We start from the raw sequence: 17585 nt of genomic DNA on the forward strand, positions 1-17585 counted from the left end.
CATCTCCTGCTAATTCCTCTGCTCACTGAAACATTGACTGAACACACACACACACACATTCACAAACACATATCTCTACTTTTCCACTCCTCTCTCGGTGGCATTGCATTTGCAGTGGGTAGATGACAGTTGGATTTGGAGTGTGTTCGTGTGTTGGACACCTGCCTGATACACAACAGTCTGGTACAAAAGAGAAAAAGAAAGAACTTGACAACAAAACAAGCAGAGTTGGTAAACCAGATATGTGTCCTCTGACTGTTTTATTAAGACTTGAGGAATGTCAATAAGAGCTCTTCTAGAGGTTAGTAACACAGACTGACCAGCAGACAACATGACCTTCTATGCTACACACACACACATAATGACCAACACACAGCATCATCTCCTAATAACCCAGAGACCGACAGCAACAGTAATGTACAGGCCAAACATTCCCTCATTGTGAAAAGTAACCAAGGTCTGAAAGGGCAGAGGAAGTGGCAAACATCCTGCTTATCGATCTGTGGCTGCCAACTGGCTAATGGCGCTCGGTGGCATGCGCAAACACACAGCAGCACGTCTATCACACTACAGATCCATCCTAGTGGTTTTGTAGCTCTTGTTCATTAAGCCCTTGGTCACCCCCTCACACACACACTTCTGGAACCAAGGGCCGGTGCTGGTATTGTTACGAGAGGCCCCGGGGCAGTATGGGTAAAGTCCTTACTCTTTTGTTAATTGGAGCTGAGATTCCATCCCTTCATTCCCTCAGCAACCCCTCCTGGAGGAACAATGACTAATTGTCTAGAGCCCTCCTCAGTCAGCGTACCTCTACATTACCCCCTCCCCAGTCTGTCCTCCAGTCCTCAGTAACCCCTCCTGGAGGAACAATGACTAATTGTCTAGTCCTCCTCAGTCAGCGTACCTCTACATTACCCCCTCCCCAGTCTGTCCTCCAGTCCTCAGTAACCCCTCCTGGAGGAGCAATGACTAATTGTCTAGAGTCCTCCTCAGTCAGCGTACCTCTACATTACCCCCTCCCCAGTCTGTCCTCCAGTCCTCAGTAACTGTATTTTATCCCTACATATCTAGCCCTTCCACCTCTACCTGGCTATAGTTGCAGTAGGATGAAAATGCACCAATGAGATGCTGATCTCAGGTCAGTTCTCCATTCTTTGGTTAGGATTTAGGCAGGGATTGAGAGAAGGTAAGATGATCTAGATGTGTCTAAGGGCGACTTCTACCGAAAGCTGCTCCGCTAACGCACCCCAGCCCAGTTACTGCTCCAGCAGAGGTGTCACTGGGTCAGCCTGAGGATGTACCCGTGCAGCTGGTCTGAGAAGGCCTCCAGGGAGAACTTCTCCTGAACCCGCCTCCTGCCGGCCTGGCCCATGTCCCTGCGGAGCTGGGGGTCTCTGAACAGCTTCTCCATGGCCAGGGAGAAGGCCTCGGCCGTGGGCTCACACAGGAAGCCCGTCTCCCCATCACCTACACTCTCCAGAGGCCCTCCAGACCTCACAGCAATGACGGGACAGCAGCAGTACATGGCCTCCACTGGCACTATCCCAAAGTGCTCTCTGCTGGGCGTGTAGAGAACGCATGCACTGCCCCGCAACAGCGCCACCTTCTGGCTGTCTGAGGGAGAGCGCAGGAAGGTGACAGAGTCCTCCAATTCCAGCCGTGCTGCTAGCTCCTTCAGCTCAGCGTAGTGCTGGACATTCTCAGCAACACGGCCGTCGTACCCCCCTGCCACCACCAGGTGGATTCCTGCCTGGTCCCCTGTGGCGAGGCGGGTCTTCAGGGAAGAGAGGCCCTCCAGGGCCAGACCCAGGCTCTTCTTCCTCTCATAGCGGTTCAGAGACAGGAAGAGGCAGGACACACCTTCAGGGATCAAGCCCCCCAGACCCTGCTCTAGCTGCTCCTCAGGAGGGCTGTCAAAGCTGTGTGTGTTGAGGGAGGGATAGAGGACGTCAGTCTGGACCCCATCCAGGGAACGGAAGGTCTCCCTAAAGACCACTGCGGTGAAACAACTGTTCACCAGCACCTGGGACAAGAAACAAGAAGGATCAGTCTCATCAACAAGGTCAGAGGAGAGAGCTCAATTGGGAAAATCAAAACTAGTTTCCATTGAAATTAAATTAATGAAACTGTTGGTATTTTCTACTCTTAAAATCTAATCCTTCTTTCTGTGGTTCTATACTCTAATCCTTCTTTCTCTGGTTCTATACTCTCACCATATCAGCCATGCCCGTGGTGAGTTCCTCCAGTCTGTCTATGGGGGCGCGGTAGAGCTTTTTCAGAGCTGAGCCTCTCTGGGTCAGGAGCTGGTCTGGGAAATGACAGTAGAACAGAACCTTTTTCCTCTGACGAGACAACCTCAGGACTGGGATACACACCGACACCTGTAATAGGAGAGAGAGTAGGGTTGTATCTACTACAATCACAACTACAGAAAAAGTGAAAGCAAAAAAAGACAAGTGTGAAGGTGAGAGTCAAAATGAAAAGGTAACCTAGACCTTAGTGCTGCTTTTGATTCCATCGATCACCACATTCTTTCTTTTGGAGAGATTGGAAACCCAAATTGGTCTACACGGACAAGTTCTGGCCTGGTTTAGATCTTATCTGTCGGAAATATATCAGTTTGTCTCTGTGAATGGTTTGTCCTCTGACAAATAAACTGTACATTTCGGTGTTCCTCAAGGTTCCGTTTTCGGACCACTATTGTTTTCACTATATATATATATATATATATATATATATATATTGTACCTCTTGGGGATGTCATTCAAAAACATAATGTTAACTTTCACTGCTTTGCGGATGACACACAGCTGTACATTTCAATGAAACATGGTGAAGCCCCAAAATTGCCCTCGCTAGAAGCCTGTGTTTCAGACATAAGGAAGTGGATGGCTGCAAACTTTATACTTTTAAACTCTGACAAAACAGAGATGCTTATTCTAGGTCCCAAGAAACAAAGAGATCTTCTGTTGAATCTGACAATTAATCTTGATGGTTGTATAGTCATCTCAAATAAAACTGTGAAGGACCTCGGCGTTACTCTGGACCCTGATCTCTCTTTTGATCAACATATCAAGACTGTTTCAAGGACAGCTTTTTTCCATCTACGTAACATTGTAAAAATCAGAAACTTTCTGTCCAAAAATGATGCAGAAAAATTAATCCATGCTTTTGTTACTTCTAGGTTAAACTACTGCAATGCTCTACTTTCTGGCTACCCGGATAAAGCACTAAATAAACTTCAGTTAGGATTCTAGCAGCCGTATTTAGCACTGACTAGAACCAAAAAAATTGATCATATTACTCCAGTGCTAGCCTCCCTACACTGGCTTCCTGTCAAGGCAAGGGCTGATTTCAAGGTTTTACTGCTAACATAGAAAGCATTACATGGGCTTGCTCATACCCATCTTTCCGATTTGGTCCTGCCGTACATGCCTACACGTACGCTACGGTCACAAGACGCAGGCCTCCTAATTGTCCCTAGAATTTCTAAGCAAACAGCTGGAGGCAGGGCTTTCTCCTATAGAGCTCAATTTTTATGGAATGGTCTGCCTACCCATGTGAGAGATGCAGACTCGGTCTCAACTTTTAAGTCTTTACTGAAGACTCATCTCTTCAGTGGGTCATGTGATTGAGTGTAGTCTTGCCCAGGAGTGTGAAGGTGAACGGAAAGGCTCTGGAGCAACGAACCGCCCTTGCTGTCTCTGCCTGGCCAGTTCCCCTCTCTCCACTGGGATTCTCTGCCTCTAACCCTTTTACAGAGGCTGAGTCACTGGCTTACTGGGGCTCTTTCATACCATCCCTAGGAGGGGTGCGTCACTGACGTGATCTTCCTGTCTGGGTTGGCGCCCCCCTTGGGTTGTGCCGTGGCGGAGATCTGTGTGGGCTATAATCGGCCTTGTCTCAGGATGGTAAGTTGGTGGTTGAAGATATCCTCTAGTGGTGTGAGGGCTGTGCTTTGGCAAAGTGGCCTGTTTGGCCCTGTCCGGGGGTATCATCGGATGGGGCCACAGTGTCTCCTGACCCCTCCTGTCTCAGCCTCCAGTATTTATGCTGTAGTAGTTTGTGTGTCGGGGGGCTAGGGTCAGTTTGTTATATCTGGAGTACTTCTCCTGTCTTATACGGTGTCCTGTGTGAATTTAAGTATGCTCTCTCTAATTCTCTCTTTCTTTCTCTCTCTCGGAGGACCTAAGCCCTAGGACCATGCCTCAGGACTACCTGGCATGATGACTCCTTGCTGTCCCCAGTCCACCTGGCCGTGCTGTTGCTCCAGTATCAACTCTTCTGCCTGTGGCTATGGAACCCTGACCTGTTCACTGGATGTGCTACCTGTCCCAGACCTGCTGTTTTCAACTCTCTAGAGACAGCAGGAGCGTTAGAGATACTCTTAATGATCGGCTATGAAAAGCCAACTGACATTTACTCCTGAGGTGCTGACTTGCTGCACCCTCGACAACTACTGTGATTATTATTATTTGACCATGCTGGTCATTTATGAACATTCAAACATCTTGGCCATGTTCTGTTATAGTCTCCACCCGGCACAGCCAGAAGAGGACTGGCCACCCCTCATAGTCTGGTTCCTCTCTAGGTTTCTTCCTAGGTTTTGGCCTTTCTAGGGAGTTTTTTCTAGCCACCGTGCTTCTACACCTGCATTGCTTGCTGTTTGTGGTTTTAGGCTGGGTTTCTGTACAGCACTTTGAGATATCAGCTGATGTAAGAAGGGCTATATAAATACATTTGATTTGATTTATGCTGAAGTGAAGAGAAAAAATAAAATTTGACGGTGTGTCACAAACCTGATCACAGAAGACCACGTCATACTCTACTCCACTGAGGAAGACCAGGTAGAGAGCTACGTAGATCATCCTGAGGTAGGCACACAGGGCATGCAGGTACCCAAACACACTGGTGGGCAACCAGTCACCCACACACACCTGGAGATGACAAACAGGGTCAGATAGGAAAACAGTGCGAGTGTGTTTGTGTGTGTTATAACACTGTTATTAGATTACACTGTTATAGACACCCACCACGTTCAGGTCTGGGTCCAGTGTCTCTGAGAAGCAGTGTGTGGGATCATGGTGGGCCGTCCAGATCTGAACACTGCAGCCGCGAGAGCGTAGAGCTACAGCTGCATCCACCACCAGCCTCTCTGCACCACCTATACCCAGGTCTGGGTGGAGAAACACCACCCGCACCATCCTGGAGGAGACAGACATGATGTTTAAAGAAGCCTGATGACACTGACAGGTTGACAGGTGCGTCATCAACATGGGGCTTGTTCAGAAGGGTCAGACAGTATTAATACATTCAATACAACGTTACAGAATGGAGGACATTATTGACATGGCAGAGGTGGATTGTTTAGTCTACAATGCCACAACCCATAGAACGTTCTCCCGTTGAATTGGCTAAGCTCCATAACATCAGCTAACCGTGATGTTGTTGAAAAAGGCAATAGATATCTATAGCCGACAGCTACACTAAACCCAGTGAACATAGAGCTTATATCAACCTGAGAGTAGCTAGTATCAGAGACCAGCTAGTATGCATTCGTTACTAATTCAGTGTGGACGTTGTCTGTCATAAACTTTACCTTTCACTCCTTGATAATGCAGTCTGTCTAACTTGTGTCCAGGAAACAGTGGTCAACTTACGAACACTAACATGCCACTGAGCCTACTAATCGACATGATGGCTCAAATGTTCAATTAATTTACAACGGCAAAATCCCCCTGTGTTGAACCAAAATAGCGTCAGATGCCACCCTCTGGAGCACGTCGCTTCCTATGAGACACGTCACCTCTCTCGGCACGCACACTTTTCATTTGCCTTTCGTTCAAACTCCAAAATTAGATTAAAGAAATAGAAATTAAAGTACACTTTTTTTAATAAATACTTTTTTACCATGAGATTATATATTAATCTAGAATTTGTAATAAATTGAATCCGTTAGATGTCAATTATTAGCTCCTTGGTTCAGGCTTGACATAGGGCACCTAAAATGGTCCTTCGTTCTGTAATCGTGTCCTTTTTAGACAAGCGTCATCTTTCTTGGATTCCTTCTGAATTTGCAGCGATTTGTGTACAGCACTGCTGCCCTTTTGACGTGGACTTCAGTTCGAAGAACAGTTGAAGTTTTCTTCTTTAGTTGAAATCCAAAGTACAACTTAAAATGGTAAGAATTCTATAATTTTTCCAAATAATTTATATCGTTGTACACCTCTAACTTGGCTTTAGCCAACTGACTAAGCTACCTTACGTTAGCTCTCATTCAATTTAGCTAGGCATAACAGAGACATTCAATTAGCCGCTGTTAGCAAGCTAACCTAGTACAATTGCAGACATGATGTTATAGATTAGTCTTATTTAACATTGCTGTTTTATATTATAATCATTCTTTACCGCCGAGGTGACTGTCAGGTTTAGAAGCCATCTAAGGTAGCTAAAGTTAGTTAGTATGATGATCCATGATCTATTTGTAGACGTGGCTATTTTTCGAATCAGCGAATCTTTATTCTGTTATATGTAAGACAGCCAGACTATCACAAACAATCATTGCAAGGACATGATCATTTAGAAATTACATTTGACTACGCTGTTCATTGCGCTTTAGGGTACTCATCGCTGGTAAAGAGGGCCTCTAGTAGTAGCTAGTGAGCTCCTTTATTTTTTATTTATATATATATATATATATATAAGGAAGTTATTTGTGATGATCATTTCAGAGAACCCCACATCCAAATTGGGTCATATCCAATGGTTCCATTTCTGTTTTATTCTGTAGTCTTAGTATTTTGTGTGTTTTTAAAGTAACTGTCTCTTCCTCAGCCTGGACCAGCATCAAGTGCAACTAATGTCGGTGCAGGGAGCCGATCCCCCAGCAAGACAGTGGCCCCCCGCGCAGCAGGATCCACAGTCCGACAGAGGTAATAATTTATGACATTTCTATAGCGCTTTCATAATCTCAAAGCGCTTCAAAAACAAAATGCCAATACGTCATCATGGTGCATGGCAGCAAGAGCCACACACAACCTCACCCAACGCAGAAGGATGTACAACAAACAAACACCAAGACTCCAGTCAGACTCGAGGCATTACATACTGGTACCCTTAACCACCCTCAAGCATCAACAGTACCACCTAGCTCCAACCAAAACACAAGAGTACATTACTAAAAATCAACTACATTTTAGGTAGACTAGAGGATGTAAAATGATTTGGGACCCTCCCCTGTCTCTCTGACACAATACTGTAGGTAGAGTGATGGTGTTTAGATATCATGAGATAGATGTTGGTGCTTTAGGCTTAATCAGTATGTAATCAGAGCCTCGCTGTCATCATCATCATTACCCATTACTACCTTATCCCTCATTCACTCATTACCTCATTTAGCCCCCTTTAATCTCAGTGGATGTGTACAGCAGTTATGAATCACTACATCGGGACATTAACTACAGGCGCAAGTCTGAACACAAACTGCTGTAGTAGAGAGAGTTGGGTACTATAGTACTTCTACCTCAAACGGCAGTGTTTCCCCTACATTAATTTAGCAGCGGTGGCCCACTGCTTTTTTTTATGTGTATATCCAGGGGTCACATTAGTTTTTAGAAATCTGCATTTTCAAAAAGCGGACGAACAAAGAATCAGCGTTTCTTTAAACCACTTAACTCGACTTTCAATACGAAACCGGTGTTCTTTGGATTAGGGGCGTGCAACTAGTTTTACTTCACACAAAATGCATTGGTTCAACACATTCGTCAGGAAAATCGTTTTCATCAAATGTCAACAGAAGTGCAACGCTATCTGGCTAGCAGCCACGTGTAAATTGGCTTACAATGAAAAAGCAAGGTATTTCTTGCAAAAACTATGCATGGCCATATTTCTGATGTTTATAGGAAATGTAGCTGGCTGGATTCTTTCTAATGCTTTGTTTTGAAGTTAATCTTGCATTTTAACTGGCTGCCGGAGAGAAAAAACACCAGAGAAAAGTATCCTACACATTACACATCAGTGGAGTGCAACTGAAGCACAAATGACCTTTTACATTGCTGATTTGGAGCAAACCCTTTTTTCTTTTTTTTTCTGTGTTAAACCCCCCCCTCCTCCGTTAGCGCGACCCATGATATCTCTGCTGAGACGCACTTTTAAATTGATGGTAATTGGCTCAATGACTGGAAGTCTATGGGAACAGCTAGCATGTCATTGCGTTACTGCTAGTAGCAATGCTGGTAGCAATGCTGGGGGAAAAATCCTGCAAAAATCCGGTAGCAATGCTGGGGGAACACTGGACAGTGTCTGTGATTTGTCATTTCACACAATAATGTTATGGGTTCAGATATGGCTTAGAACTGCACAGTCTCTGCAGAGGCAGTATTTCCTACAGCCTCTGTTTTTACATCTAACCATCTGAGACTCAGGCAAAAAAAAACTAATGATCAAAACTGGAGCAAATGAAGGTTAATTGTTTCAGTGTGCAGGCAACTCTGTAAAGGTGTGACTGACATGCTCTCATGGAAATAGCTTGTTGTCTCTTGTATATGATGTTATAGCTCCCATGTTGTGTCTCGTATGTGTGACGTCACAGGAAAGCAACGAGCAGTGGCACACGCAGTGCAGGCAGGACCACAGCGTCAGCGGGCGGCACAGGGGGCATGTGGCGCTTCTACACTGAGGACTCACCAGGACTCAAAGTGTGAGTTTATATACACACACAAACATACACACTCACACAAAGTCTCTAGGATTCCTTCAAATGCACACACACACACATATGTATCTCACACACACAAGCTCTAGGATTCCTTCAAATGCACACACACACACATATATATATATATATATATATCTCACACACAGAGTAGGTATGTACAGTGTTTATGAGGAAGAGCATGAATGTTTAATGGCAGTAAATGAGACTTGGGGGACTGAGGCTAAATGCTGATCAGACCCCAGGGTGTGTATGTTCCTGGAGCCCCCCCCCCCCTGCCCCCGGTCCCCTTACAGACACCGTTAGTTCAGCTCCATACTGTTCCTTAACACTGAACACTCCAGCTTTCTAAGTCTGGCTGCTTTCTGACGCTCGGACCGCTGTTCTATGCCTCCTGGTCACAGTTCTAGACTGAGACCACTACTGACAACGGTTAGAGATCTCCTCTACTCCACACAGTTCCAGTTGTTCTGCTGTAGTTACTGAGGGTGTTGCTCCTGTAGTCCAGGACAGACGGTTGTACGGTGGTATGTATCGTGTGTGTGTGTGTGTGTGTGTGTGTGGAACGCTGGTCTCAAAGCTTCATTAAGATCTACTCAGAAAGGTCAAGTCAATTACAGCCTTCAGAGAGGAGGGGTGTGGGGTTGGTATGGTAACACTCTCTCCCCCCACCCTTCCAGATGGCGCACCTCTTCTCATCAAATCCTCATCAATGAATGCAGAAACACAATAGGACCACATCTCTGCCTCCCAGGCAATGTTTCCCCTAGAATTGATCTAGATGGGGTGTAGAGGCACCCACATCTGCCAGAATGGAGATTTTCAATGAAAGCAATTTGACCAGTTGGGAGCAGAGGGTATCAGTGCTAGACAGTTATGGGAGGCCTGCCCCACCTCAGTAATACTAGGAGAAACACTGGTCCCAGTTCAATGGTGGTAATTAAGCAATAAGCCACGAGGGGCTGTGGATCATGGCCAATATACCGCGGCTAAGGGCTGTTCTTATCCACAACGCTGAGTGCCTGGACACCGCCCTTAGCCATGAAATATTGCCCATATACCACAAACCCCGGGGTGCCTTATTGCTATTGTAAACTGGTTACCATTGTCATTAAAGCAGTAAAAATAAAAGTTTTGTCAAACCTGTGGTGTTTTTTTACCTTTATTTAACTAGGCAAGTCAGTTAAGAACATATTTTTATTTTCAATGACGGCCTAGGAACAGTGGGTTAACTGCCTGTTCAGGGGCAGAACAGCTCGGGGATTTGAACTTGCAACCTTCCGGTTACTAGTTCAACGCTCTAACCACTTGGCTACCCTGCCGCCCCGTTCTGATACACCACGGCTGTCAGCCAATCAGCGTTCAGGGCTCGAACCACCCAGTTTATAAGGCTGGTTGGAGCTCAAAAGAGCTCCATATGAACCACCTATCTGAATTTTGGCTACTTTAAGTCAAATAAAATTGGCACCGGCCAATTGTCCAGGAGAAGAAAAAATCCCATTACGAAATAATGCTTTTTAGCCTATTTATTGATGTAAAACCAGTCGATAGAAATACATTTGACTCGTCATGCTTATCAGTCTATAGGTTCATTTGCATAATTTAGTGGAATAAAATTGGCGCTTGTGTGTACAGTATATTCATTGTCCTTATCACGTGTGTAGGCTTACAGTATACTGTCTGGAAGAGTCTGTGTTTCTCGACACGCTGACCAATAGAATGGGTAAACTAATAGATTGACACGCTAGTGATGTTGCTGTTCGTTACTCATCTTGTCTGAGGAAAGTCAATGTGGACAGTTATTCTAACATCTTCAATGTGCACATAACAATTTGGTAAGAAGGACCGCACGTTGTTGTGTGTTCTGTTAATATGAATTAGCATATTTTAAATGTGATTCCAGTCATTCTGAGCACTGTGGGTGGACACCCTAATCCAGTTACTCACCCAATGCATATGGGTCCAGTAAATTTCACATGCTCTCGGTCAAATGTCCGGAGCTACGTTTTCCTAATGGAAACCCTGTACAACACTAAGCCCCAGGCTACTTCTCTCTCCTGCTCTCACTATATATACAAAAGTATGTGGACACCCCTTCAAATTAGGGGATTTGTCCAGCACACAGCCATGCTATCATAGACAAACATTGGCAGTAGAACGGCCTTACTGAAGAGCACAAGTCAGTTTGTCAAATTTCTGCCCTGCTAGAGCTGCCCCGGTCAACTAAGTGCTGTTACTATGAAGTGGAAATGTCTAGGAGCAACAATGGCTCAGCCGCGAAGTGGTAGGCCACATAAGCTCACAGAACGGGACAGCCGAGTGCTGAACCGCTTGCAACACTCACTACCGAGTTCTAAACTTCCTTTGGAAGCAACGTCAGCACAATAACTGTTTTTCGAGAGCATCATGAAATGGGTTTCCATGGCCGAGTAGCCCCACACAAGCCTAAGATCACCATGCGCTATGCCATGGTGATGAATCACGCTTCACCATCTGGCAGTCCAACAGACGAAATCTGGGTTTGGCGGATGCCAGGAGAATGCTACCTGCCCGAATGAATGGTTCCAACGGTAAAGTTTGGTGGTGGAGGAGGAATAATGGTCTCAGGCTATTTTTCATGGTTTGGGCTATGTGTCTTAGTTCCAGAGAAGGGAAGTCTTAATGCTACAATGACGATTCTGTGCTTCCAACTTTGTGGCAACAGTTTGAGGAAGGCACTTTCCTGTTTCAGCATGACCATAACCCCATGCACAAAGCGAGGTAGATACAAAAATTATTTGTCAAGATCAGTGTGGAAGAACTTGACTGGCTTGCACAGAGCCCTGACCTCAACCCCATCGAACTTCATTGGGATGAATTGGAACGCCTATTGCGAGCCAGGCCTAATCAACCAACATCATTGCCTGACCTGAATGGAAGAAAGTTCCCGCAGTAATGTTCTGGTGGAAAGCCTTCCCAGAAGAGTGGAGGCTGTTCTAGCATCGAAGGAAGTGACCAACTCTTAATTTTCATGATACTATAATGAGATGTTTGATGAAAAGGTGTCCACATACTTTTGGTCATGTAGTGTATAGCTCCACAAGTGCATACTGGATGGCCCTCAAACTCAACTCTGGACCTGGAAGCCAGTTCCACTGCTTTGTGTCATTGTTCCCCTCTAGTCAGGGACTGATTTAGACCTGGCACACCAGGTGTGTGTAATTAATGATCAGGTAGAACAGAAGCAGCAGACTCTGTACCTCATTGGGTGAGTTGAATACCACTGCTGTAGGGGATTGGGCCAGTTTGGGATTGTGCCACTGTTTTCTGTGTGTATGCATAGTAACCTATGTCTCTCCTCTGTGTATGGGTGGTAACCTGTGTGTGTATGGGTGGTAACCTGTGTGTGTATGGGTGGTAACGTATGAGTGGTAACCTGTGTGTTTGGTCTCTCCTCAGAGGTCTGGGTGGTAACCTGTGTGTGTGTGTGTGTGGTCTCTCCTCAGAGGTCCGGGTGGTAACCTGTGTGTTTGGTCTCTCCTCAGAGGTCCGGGTGGTAACCTGTGTGTGTGTGTGGTCTCTCCTCAGAGGTCCAGTACCAGTGCTGGTGATGAGTTTGCTGTTCATCGCGTCGGTCTTCATGCTGCACATCTGGGGGAAGTACACCCGCTCCTAAACCCCGCCCCATGACCCTTCACCCTCAATCCCTGACCCTGTGGCGCAGCTTCTTAACACATCAGACCTGGACCAAACAACCAACCAACCTGAATCCCCAAACAACACTACTCGCCTGTCCTGGCGGGCGGTACAGACCCAATCTGTCTGGTGTTCTCTTAGAGCAGCAGTCTAGTGTCCAACTCAAACTGAACTGCAGACCACCAGTGTGTTGCCCTTGAACACAGATCATCTAGGACTGAATCCTGACATGAGACTCATCTCCTACTGGCTGTTGTAGGTTCTGTTGATGACAATGGGTGATTCCTCTCCAGTAAGGATCAGGCACCTAGTCCCCTCATCAGGACGTCAGTAAGCATCTATATATTTCAGCCTGAATTGGAACCTGTAGATGTTTTGTTAACATCATTTGGACAACATTTTTATTGTGATATTGTACAATAAATGGACTCAAACAGAATTTGTTGTGTGTTGATGTCCATATTAGCATTTACACTCTGTAAAACTGCTTCATGCAAATTCATGATCCTTGAGTGCCTCTCAGGACATCTTGTCTGCTGCCAATCATGGTCTTTAGTGTCTGTGGGTTTCCCATAGCACTGTATTAGACCATGTCCCAGAGCTCATGTACTGTACACTGCCTTTGGCAAAGTGTAGCTAATTTAGTGTGGATCAATCAATGTCCGTACTGGACAATTACATGGTATCGTATACCTTTTGTGTATATACTGTATGGACCAAGGGAGCGGTTAGGTTTTATAGACATCTTTAATATTAGATTTCTATTGAAAGGAGCTACTAATTCAAGCGTTACCCATGGCACGGTATGTGACCGGTGTGTAGGTTTCCTGCCAGGTACAGGCTGTATCGGGTATGTTCAGGAGAGCACCAGCCTTTTTCAAACCGCTCCTCAGGGACCCCCAGACATTTCATCATTTTGTTGTAGCGCTGAACTCACACCTCATTCAGTTAGTCAAGGGCTTGATGATTAGTTGACTCCGCTGTGCTAGCTCTGGAACAGTTCAAGGTATGGAAAGGCCTGGGGGTCCCTGAGGAGTTTGACAAGGCTTGTCTTACACCAGGGCTTCCCAAACTCGGTCCTGGGGGCCCCCTGGGTGAATGTTTTAGTTTTTTTCCCAGGCACTACACAGCTGACTCAAATAACCAACTCATCAAGCTTTGATTATTTGAATATGCTGTGTAGTGCTAGGGCAAAAAATAAATAACACATGGCCCCAGGACCTAGTTTGGGAAACGTTTCCTCGACCGCATTAGAATAGCATCATCCTAATGGGAGAGCAAAGGAACCTCTCTCTCTCACACACACACACACACACAGGAAAAGAGGATATACTGTAGGTCACTATAGTAACAATATAATAGCCATAAGCTATGACTTCTATGGCTGACCATAACAGATGTGATAAATTCAAAGCGCTGTACAGTACGTTTCATTACAACTGACTTTATTACAGTGGTGAAGAACCCTTCATCCTCCTCTACCTCTATTTCTCTGGGAGGACAGGCTCATACTAATACATGGAATGATATTGACACACATTTGTATTTGATACCATTTCGTTCACTTAATTTCAGTCATTATTATGAGCCGTCTTCCCCTCACCAGCCTCCTGTGGAGAGGAGAATAAACATAATATGCTATTTAGAAGACGTTGTTCTCCAAAGATGTGCATTTAATTAGTTTATTTTACATATGGATGGACCCGGTTATCAAACCCACTATCCTGGCTTTGGAAGTGCCATGTTCTACCAAATGATCTGCAGAGGACTACACAGGGGAGAGAATATAAAGTGACTGATCTTCTCCCATCCTCTCCTCTCTTTGGTTTCTGTTATCCTCTCTTCTCTTTGGTTCCTGTCATCCTCTCCTCTCTTTGGTTCCTGTCATCCTCTCCTCTCTCTTCTCTTTGGTTCCTGTCATCCTCTCCTCTCTTCTCTTTGGTTCCTGTCATCCTCTCCTCTCTCTTCTCTTTGGTTCCTATCATCCTCTCCTCTCTCTTCTCTTTGGTTCCTGTCATCCTCTCCTCTCTCTTCTCTTTGGTTCCTGTCATCCTCTCCTCTCTCTTCTCTTTGGTTCCTGTCATCCTCTCCTCTCTTCTCTTTGGTTCCTGTCATCCTCTCTTCTCTTTGGTTCCTGTCATCCTCTCCTCTCTTCTCTCTGGTTCCTGTCATCCTCTCCTCTCTCTTCTCTTTGGTTCCTGTCACCCTCTCTTCTCTTTGGTTCCTGTCATCCTCTCCTCTCTCTTCTCTTTGGTTCCTGTCATCCTCTCTTCTCTTTGGTTCCTGTCATCCTCTCTTCTCTTTGGTTCCTGTCATCCTCTCTTCTCTTTGGTTCCTGTCATCCTCTCCTCTCTCTTCTCTTTGGTTCCTGTCATCCTCTCCTCTCTCTTCTCTTTGGTTCCTGTCATCCTCTCCTCTCTCTTCTCTTTGGTTCCTATCATCCTCTCCTCTCTCTTCACTTTGGTTCCTGTCATCCTCTCCTCTCTTCTCTTTGGTTCCTGTCATCCTCTCCTCTCTCTTCTCTTTGGTTCCTGTCATCCTCTCCTCTCTCTTCTCTTTGGTTCCTGTCATCTCCTCTCTCTTCTCTTTGCCTCCTCTTCTCATCCTCTCTTCTCTTTGGTTCCTGTCATCCTCTCCTCTCTCTTCTCTTTGGTTCCTGTCATCCTCTCCTCTCTTCTCTTTGGTTCCTGTCATCCTCTCTTCTCTTTGGTTCCTGTCATCCTCTCCTCTCTCTTCTCTTTGGTTCCTGTCATCCTCTCCTCTCTCTTCTCTTTGGTTCCTATCATCCTCTCTTCTCTTTGGTTCCTATCATCCTCTCCTCTCTCTTCTCTTTGATGCCTGTCATCCTCTACTCTCTCTTCTCTTTGGTTCCTATCATCCTCTCCTCTCTCTTCTCTTTGGTTCCTATCATCCTCTCCTCTCTCTTCTCTTTGGTTCATGTCATCCTCTCCTCTCTTCTCTTTGCTTCCTCTCATCACCTCTCTTCTCTTTGGTTCCTGTCATCCTCTCCTCTCTCTTCTCTTTGGTTCCTGTCATCCTCTCCTCTCTCTTCTCTTTGCTTCCTCTCATCTCCTCTCTCTTCTCCTTGCTTCCTCTCATCTCCTCTCTCTTCTCTTTGCTTCCTCTCATCTCCTCTCTCTTCTCTTTGATTCTTCTCATCTTCTCTCTCTTCTCTTCGCCTCCTCATCTCCCCTCTCTTCTCCTTGGTTCCTCTCCCCTTCTCTCCTCTTTGTATTTGATACCATTCCACCTATTCTGCTTTAGCCATTACCACGAGCTCCTCGTCCCCAATTAAGTTCCACCAACCTCCTGTGGTGGCTTCATACACACGGTATATATTCGCACTGAATAGGATGCTGTCTACCAACTCAAAGCTGTGAGATCTGTTGCTCTTTGCTCGAGACACTAATACTAACTGAACAGAAAGACCGTGAGGACCACTCACTCCTAGAACAAAGACCACTCAACTCTCCAGGCATGCCAAGACCATGCACTCACACAAAAAGACAGCTCACTGCCTCACTCATAGACCACTTACCCCTAGGATCTCTGAAACCACTCGTAGTACTATTTGTTGTGTGCAAGACAGATGGTACATTGGACCTGTGTTATGAATGTAGTCCTACCAGAGGAAGCTGGTGGGAGGAGCTATAGGAGGACGGGTTCATTGTAATGGCTGCAGTGGGTATAAACAAACCATATGTTTGTGTTTGATACCGTTCCGTTGATTCCATTCCAGCCATTACAATGAGCCCTTCCTCCTATAGCTCCTCCCACCAGGCTCCTCTGAGTCCTACCTAGTTAGTCTTATCTGTCATGTCTGTGACTGTGAGTCTGGTGATTGTCTTCTCTTGTTAGAGAGATAGGTCTTGGTTAGCCAGGTGTCCAGTCGGTCTCTGCTTCTTTATTCTCATTCTCAGCTAGGCTAGGTCTTGCTCTGCCTGCTGCAGTGACATTATCAGCCTGAAGGGGGTGCTCCAGACTACTGTGTGAACCTCAGTCACTGTGGAGGGAGACAAGAAGCCGTCTCTCTGCTCCTCACAGAGCTCTACTACTGTAGAAGTCTTGCCACCGGGCACACACTGGTTGAATCAACATTGTTTACACATTGAACCAACATGTAATCAACATTCAATTGAGTCTATTTAGAGTCAAACATCCCATATTGCATTCCTGCTATTAACTTCTCATAAACAAGCTTCTCACTCGTCTGAAGGACTTTTGCCAGTTTATTCTGTCTCTCATTGCATCCTCCCTGTAATTGCCACTAGTAACTGACTGCATTTGACTAGAGCTTTTGATCCATACGAACAAGATGAAGTGACACTGTATGGCTGTTTCTCTGTGTCGACCTCTCTGTTCAGTTACACTTCTGCAGTTCTGAGGACAGCATTCCCTGGATGACCATGGTAGAAAAGGACAAACGTGTCAGTAATAGTGTAGAGTGGTGCTACAAACCTGTTTATCATGAATTACTTTTCTCATGAGTGTGTTTTAACTATGCACACGTTTCACTTTTGAGTGTTTTCATATTTTGAATTGGTGGCACGTGTGACAATTCTGCACTTGACGATCGATTGATCGGAATTCTCACACGTGCCAATAATTCAAAATATTAAAACAGTTGCCATGTACACACTAGTTGTCCAACCTGCAGTCCTCTTGTAGCTGCCACTGAAGATGACACTGATGTGTGTGTGTTTCTGCCAGCCTGAATGCTGGTTCCTTGTGTTTAGTGTAGCATCTGAATGCTGTTCATTAATTCATCCTGTCAACCGACTCCAGTTTCACATGAGCTCCCAGAGTTCGTGGCAAATCCCGGCACCGGCCTTACACACACACACACACACACACACACACACACCGCACACTGGCCCAACACACTGTGGCCCAACACGGCACCATGCCAGAACTACTCAACAGAGCAATTAAATATGGAACACACACCGACGCTCCCACAACGTTACAACACCCAAACACGGCCGTCAACATGTGGAGCTCAGAACTCTCTGTGCGTCTGTATAGACCTCTTTCATTGTGTGTGCATGCACCTACACGCGTGTGCGTATCCATGGGGACCCATGTCACAAAGTAGGACTGAGAGCCAAGGTTTATTGTTGGTTGGTTGAACCCAACTCCATAGCTAAAGGTATTTGTAGTCAAGTATATAGGAATACTCTATAGCTAAAGGTATTTG

General features: G+C 45.6%; 2 protein-coding genes and 1 long non-coding RNA gene across 3 annotated transcripts; 1 reads left to right on the top strand and 2 right to left on the bottom strand.

The window, feature by feature from the left end:
• Nucleotides 1-228: 228 nt before the first annotated feature.
• Nucleotides 229-5829, bottom strand: LOC110520778 (alpha-1,3/1,6-mannosyltransferase ALG2). Its single transcript, XM_036966889.2, has 5 exons — nucleotides 5600-5829; nucleotides 5034-5205; nucleotides 4800-4937; nucleotides 2214-2381; nucleotides 229-2023 (listed from the first exon to the last, which is right to left on the bottom strand). The coding sequence occupies exons 2-5, from the start codon at nucleotides 5202-5204 to the stop codon at nucleotides 1277-1279; spliced, it is 1224 nt and encodes a 407-aa protein (XP_036822784.1). The 5' UTR covers nucleotide 5205; nucleotides 5600-5829; the 3' UTR covers nucleotides 229-1276.
• A 166-nt stretch (nucleotides 5830-5995) lies between these two features.
• LOC110508220 (protein transport protein Sec61 subunit beta) lies at nucleotides 5996-12827 on the top strand. The gene is made up of 4 exons (XM_036966893.2): nucleotides 5996-6181; nucleotides 6835-6932; nucleotides 8591-8698; nucleotides 12281-12827. Exons 1-4 carry the CDS (start codon nucleotides 6179-6181, stop codon nucleotides 12366-12368), a joined length of 297 nt encoding a protein of 98 aa, XP_036822788.1. The 5' UTR covers nucleotides 5996-6178; the 3' UTR covers nucleotides 12369-12827.
• Nucleotides 9966-12827, bottom strand: LOC149984421 (uncharacterized). Its single transcript, XR_016492319.1, has 2 exons — nucleotides 12215-12827; nucleotides 9966-12128 (listed from the first exon to the last, which is right to left on the bottom strand). It is a non-coding gene; the product is annotated as an uncharacterized LOC149984421 (long non-coding RNA).
• Nucleotides 12828-17585: the final 4758 nt, after the last annotated feature.

Source organism: Oncorhynchus mykiss, chromosome 3, assembly GCF_057628025.1.
Source record: "Oncorhynchus mykiss isolate SJ-2025 chromosome 3, ASM5762802v1, whole genome shotgun sequence".
NCBI classification, from domain to species: domain Eukaryota; kingdom Metazoa; phylum Chordata; class Actinopteri; order Salmoniformes; family Salmonidae; genus Oncorhynchus; species Oncorhynchus mykiss.

What these genes read in the sequence shown, in the direction of transcription:
- LOC110520778 (XM_036966889.2), bottom strand. Translation starts at nt 5,204, where the DNA reads ATGGTGCGGGTGGTGTTTCTCCACCCAGACCTGGGTATAGGTGGTGCA. An exon ending in TGGACCCAGACCTGAACGTG is followed by an intron (nt 4,938 to 5,033) that starts GTGGGTGTCTAT and finishes TGTCATCTCCAG; the next exon opens with GTGTGTGTGGGTGACTGGTT. An exon ending in CCACGGGCATGGCTGATATG is followed by an intron (nt 2,024 to 2,213) that starts GTGAGAGTATAG and finishes TTCTTGTCCCAG; the next exon opens with GTGCTGGTGAACAGTTGTTT.
- LOC110508220 (XM_036966893.2), top strand. An exon ending in GGATCCACAGTCCGACAGAG is followed by an intron (nt 6,933 to 8,590) that starts GTAATAATTTAT and finishes GTGACGTCACAG; the next exon opens with GAAAGCAACGAGCAGTGGCA. An exon ending in GACTCACCAGGACTCAAAGT is followed by an intron (nt 8,699 to 12,280) that starts GTGAGTTTATAT and finishes GTCTCTCCTCAG; the next exon opens with AGGTCCAGTACCAGTGCTGG.